The 5,662-nt window shown below is 33.1% G+C and overlaps 1 protein-coding gene across 2 annotated transcripts in view; it reads left to right on the forward strand.

Moving 5' to 3' along the window:
* Positions 1-2,102: 2,102 nt before the first annotated feature.
* Positions 2,103-5,662, forward strand: part of LOC107661502 (alpha-ketoglutarate-dependent dioxygenase alkB homolog 3-like) — a 9,306-nt gene continuing 5,746 nt past the window's right edge. Inside the window, exons 1-6 of one of the 2 annotated variants that reach the window (XM_016451114.1) lie at positions 2,103-2,176; positions 2,570-2,662; positions 3,592-3,665; positions 3,761-3,795; positions 3,889-3,936; positions 4,017-4,123. In XM_016451114.1, coding sequence (XP_016306600.1) covers positions 2,587-2,662; positions 3,592-3,665; positions 3,761-3,795; positions 3,889-3,936; positions 4,017-4,123 — 340 coding nt within the window. In that variant the 5' untranslated portion in view covers positions 2,103-2,176; positions 2,570-2,586. The remainder of the gene's footprint in view (positions 2,177-2,569; positions 2,663-3,591; positions 3,666-3,760; positions 3,796-3,888; positions 3,937-4,016; positions 4,124-5,662) is intronic. The other variant, XM_016451115.1, reaches the window with a different exon arrangement.

The following is a 5,662-nucleotide window of genomic DNA, read 5'->3' on the forward strand; positions in this document are numbered from 1 at the left end:
ATGGGTTGTCGCCGGCCAACGTGTTGTTGGTGTTTTTTCAATGTATGCTTCAGACACGGATTCCGAGGCGTTCCCCATAGCGCCCCCTAGAGGACGCAGTTCGAAGTTTCCTTGAAAGGGAATCAGGGTCACTCTGAATACATATCAATTGAAATAATGAGCTAACCTATAAAGGAACACTTTTTATGAATGTTTGTATATACGGAAATAATCAAAGTGCAACAATGGAGTTGTATAGGGTGATTTTGCTTTTAGTTTTCTCCAAAGCCATACAGTAAAATGCCTTGAAAATAAATAATGTGATAGCCAGGGTCACTCTGAACGAATATCAATTGAAAGAATGAGCTAACCTATAAAGGAACATTTTTTATGAGTGTTGGAAAGTGGGACACTGTGCAAGTGCAAGGACACATTTTGTTGTTTGGGGTGATTTTGCTTTTAGTTTTCTCCAAAACTATACAGTAAAATGCCTTGAAAATAAATGCAGTGACAGTCAGGCTCACTCTGAACACATATCAATTGAAAGAATGAGCTAACCTATCATAAAGAGAGTCATCCAGTAAAGGGTGTGATTGAAGAATGCTGGGAGCATGGAAACAAAAATATTAAAAGCTTTGGATGGATTGCTAAAAGGGAAGCACAAGTTGTTGGTATTGCAGACTGTGATGTTAGCCCTACTGTGATATTGTCCAGTATACCACCGTGGATGTTTCCTATGCCAATAGTCGATTTTCAAATACAAATAAAAATTAAGAATGAGAAAGAAACCCCTAAGAACATTATTGCACAGCAGTATTTAGATCAGACTTATCCATCGTGGTTACATATATATACTGATGGTTCTAAAGACCCTATCTCTGGCAGAACAGCTGCTGCAGTATTTATTCCACAGTTTCAAACTAGTATTAAGAAAATAATAACTGATCATGTATCCGTGTATACAGCAGAATTAATTGCCATGGTGGTAGCACTCCAGTGGGTAGAGGATGTAAAACCAAGGTTAGTAGTAATATGTTCTGACTCTTATGCAGCAATATTGAGCCTTGCAAGTGGAGTAAAAACATCAAGGCAAGACATTATTTATGAGATTCTTGCAAGTTTATTAAGAATAAGTAATATAAGCTTAATAACATTTTTGTGGGTTCCCGCTCATGTGGGAGTGGAGGCTAATGAAGTGGTTGATAAGCTTGCTAAGCAAGCTCTTATACACTCAGAAATAGATATTCAAGTGACTCTTAGCAAAAATGAGGTTAAAGGGAAAATTAAAGAATTCATAAACAAAAAATGGCAAGAAGTATGGAACTGTGAAAGCAAGGGCAGACAAATGTATAATATTCAGCAGCAAGTAGGAAATGGAAGAAGTGTTTTTAGGAATAGGAAAGAAGATACAATTATTTCTCGCATCCGAATAGGGCATACTAGATTAAATTACTCTCTGTTTAATATAGGAAAACATGAAACAGGTCAATGTATTTTTTGTAATCAGGCAGAAACAATAGAGCACGCTTTAATAAAATGTAAAAAATATGAAAAAGAAAGGTTAAAACTCAGTAAGGAAGTAAGAAACATGGGTGTTGAATCATTTAATTTGTCAAACCTCTTGAAAGAGCATGCAGAACAAGGTAAAATATATGGTGCTATTGTTAAATACATTAAAGGAATAGGATTAATCAGGATAATTTAGGAATGTGTGTGTTTTTTTTTTTTTTTATATATAAAATATAGATAAATATAAATATGTATTTATTAGTGCTCCACACTCCAGTCCAGTTGGTGGCGGTAAATGCACCAGAAGTTGGTTTGCCATCCGCCATAAAACGTAAATATATGGTGCTATTGTTAAATACATTAAAGGAATAGGATTAATCAGGATAATTTAGGAATGTGTATAATTTTTTTTTTTTATATATATAAAATATAGATAAATATAAATATGTATTTATTAGTGCTCCACACTCCAGTCCAGTTGGTGGCGGTAAATGCACCAGAAGTTGGTTTGCCATCCGCCATAAAACGTTATTAGAAGAAGAAGAAGATCGTCTCCGTAGGAAGTATTTTCGCCGGTCATTGTAGTAACACGGACACGTTTCGCCGAACACCAGAACTGATTGTGTTTCTATTACACAAATGTTCAACGCTTTGCTAAATGAGATAAATCGCCTCGAAACTAATGTGTGTAAGTATTGTTTAAGTTGCACATTTTTGTGACAACGCTGTCAGGTTATTAAAACTTGATTGAAAACGTAAAAACTGTCTCTCAGTCTGGGAAGTGTGCAAATTGTACTAGATGTCATAAGTCTATTTACATAAAATATAATTATGCATTTTATAATATGGTTCTCTGTGCTCATATACACTTTTGGAAAGATTGGTTTTAGAAACTGACCCATAACGTTAGTCATATTCCATGAAATATGAGTGCTATCCTTTACTGAGTGATATACTAAAAATGACTTGAAGATGGCAGCAAATTCCTTCTGTAGTCATTTGTAAAACGTAAAAAAAAATAAAAATACATTTTGTCCTAAGGTATTAAAGGCCACTGACATCATATGTTTTGTCTTGTCAGATAGGTTTTAAGCTTTGATGAGTGATAAAAGGCAGCGAGCGAGAGTCCAGGGCTCCTGGGCCAGACCTCTTCACAAGCCACAACAGCCAACCCGTATGCCAACTGTACAAGAATTTTACTATTAAAACACTTCTACTGCAAACGTTAAAGATGTCACAAAATAAATAAATAATTAAATAACAATAATAATAATTTTGTTGTCATATGTTTACATATTAACATCTGTTTAAGATTCCACAACTTAGTCCTGACCTGAATAACATTGTTTTTACAGTCATAGAAAATAATGTGCAAAAGTAATGAAAATCACTTCAATTTTGGAAAACAAAAAGTCATGGAATGATTAAATAAATGGTTTTATTTTTATGATTTTTACTGTAAATATTTAAATAATTTTAATAGTAGAAGTAATGAACGACTTAAAAGTGATAGAAACTATCAAATAAATGCTTTTCCATTTAAAGGAAGTTACTAAGGAAGTTATTACTATTATTTTTCAGAATTGTTATTTTAAATTATTAAATGATTTTCAAAAATCTTTATGCAGTAACGAAATAGTTGAAAAGTCATGTAAATTCATGTAAAGTCATGTAATTTTTCTATTTAAATGAAATGATTGTTTACATTTTTTTTTTTTTTAATGATTGCACAGTCATGAAAGTCATAGAAATTCGTTGTTCAAAAGAACCCTGGAATAACTATGCCAATACCCAGTATAATCATCATAAAGAGGTAACTGACATATAGATATCTCAAAGGTACAATTAGCAAAAACAGTGTGTTTAATTCACTTATTAAATAATAAGACTCAGAGACAGTTTCAAAGGTCATCAAAAACTAAATTACATGCCTTTTTATTATTATATTATTCTTATAAATAGACTTCAGGGGAAAACAAGCAATATAGGTGTAGTACAGTGTATCAGTGTGTTGTTTTCTGCTTCTCTTTAATTTTGTTACAGTGATTAGTGTGAATTCCAAGTGGCTCATTAAATTAAGAGTATTTGCATTTAATGTTTCAGCTCAAGATGTCCAGTCAGTGTCAGGTTCATGGAAATATGGACCACGATCATTTGAGTTCCATCAGCCAGCTGATGTAAGCACCATTTTGTTGCTATGATATGCTGTTTTTTTTTTGTTTTTTTTTTGGACAGGACAGTAGTCTTCAATTTATCCTATTTTTTTTTTTAGCCCATCAGAGAGATTCCTGCGGAGAAAGTGATCGAGTGAGTGACTCAGTCCGGGGCACTTTCCAGCAGTAAAACCTGTTGGTTGACACACTGTGTATATCCAGTGTGTTGTTTTCTTCTCTTTCTCAGAAATGCCGCTGATTTTGAGATTAGTCAAGGGCCTACTGGAGTGTCCAGGTAAGAACACCCCGATTGAAAGTGGCCTAAAATAAAACATTTCCTGCATTAAAGTAATTGTTTACTGTTTTTCCATCCAGACTGAGACTCATACCGGGATTTCTACAGCAGGAGGAGGCTGACTGGATGTTTAGCAAGCTGCTCGCTGAACTGCCATGGTCACAAAAGACTAATTATAGGATGATGGGTAGGTTGCATGTTGAGTTACTGTAAATTGAGGGGACAAAGTAGTGTTTTAACCTCTTAGTGGACTGGAGATTATGTCTGAGATTAACCCTTAGCCTGACATAGAAAATAATAATCATACAAATTATATATATATCATATAATTTTTTAGTGTGTTTTATGTTTTGTATCATATTTGATATATTAGTCTTATAATACACAATTCAGTGCAGTTGCTGATATTTATATATTTATATGACCAAAAACATCTGATGAAATTTTGATGGCTTATGTAAATCAATGGGATCTTTATAACACTATAACAGACTACTTACATAAAATATCATATAAATATCAGTTGTCACTCAGTATCTTCCCCTAATATGTCTTAGTAAGATGATATTTAAATGCTCAGTTCTATGATCAAAGCTCTATAGTTTTCAATGTGGGGGCAAAATGCAATACAATTATGATTGAGAGCTGACGTTTCTCAAGAGCCTGATGTATCATATTTGATATTCACATTTTAACAAGAATTTTCTAAAAGATAATGTATGGATAATCAAGTAAAAGTTGCTTCAGACTAGTATGGGTTTGTCTTGAAATATTCCTAACAATATAAAAGTTATTCTTATGTTTACTTCATAAAAATTATTAGAGATTTCACAGCAAAATTACATGTGAACCACAAACTGAAGGGAGGCATTATTACAATTACACTAAAAGGCCTTTTACTTGATGGAAAGGTATAAACTATCAGTCAGATGAAGTAGATTGCGTTCTGCATGTTTTTTTTTCAGTAAAGATTAAATCATGTTCAAATATCAAATATGATACAGTAGGCTTTATAGGGTTAAAAAAAAGCATCATAACATGGGGTGTAGTGCACAAGTAAAATTTACAAAATTTTTTGTTATTTTTTGTACTTATTTTTCAAATAACTTTACCACACAGAATTTTTTTGCAACAGTCCCAACACGAATGATGTAAACTTGTATAAGTGGAGAAAACAATGAAATTAAGTTGCTTATTTTAAAGATGTAAATTGAACAAGCAGCAAAAATATTTTTTTCCAGTAGTATATGAGCATATGTTGAGCCTTGGTGCTAATGTGAGAAAACCGAAAATAAAAACTTTTTTTCTCGAAATTTAACGACTTTAATCTCGAGATGGTTTTATTTTTTTATTATCGCTTGGCCCTAATACTCTTCCATACGATATACACGACACGATAGACACGATTAACCGGTAGAAATTTGACAACCAGTAGAGATTTTGGACTATGTCATATTATGCACTCATCATGTCAATTTGCGATGCCAGTGGTCACGAAAATGTATCGTTTGCACACATTTTTAACCGTTGCGGTTTAAAAACTAGTGATAGTAAGTGTATTTACTTGTCTCATTAGTGTTTAGTGCAGTTGTCATTGCTAGGAAACGCTTGTTTTGTTTACTGTTGACTCCACCGGGCAGGACACCGGCAACGGATAAGTATCGCTTTTTATTTCTCCTCTTTCCTATTACTTGTTTCGCTTCTGTTTCAGTTTTTATAACCATTT

Source organism: Sinocyclocheilus anshuiensis, unplaced genomic scaffold, assembly GCF_001515605.1.
Source record: "Sinocyclocheilus anshuiensis isolate Anshui unplaced genomic scaffold, SAMN03320099.WGS_v1.1 scaffold491, whole genome shotgun sequence".
NCBI classification, from domain to species: domain Eukaryota; kingdom Metazoa; phylum Chordata; class Actinopteri; order Cypriniformes; family Cyprinidae; genus Sinocyclocheilus; species Sinocyclocheilus anshuiensis.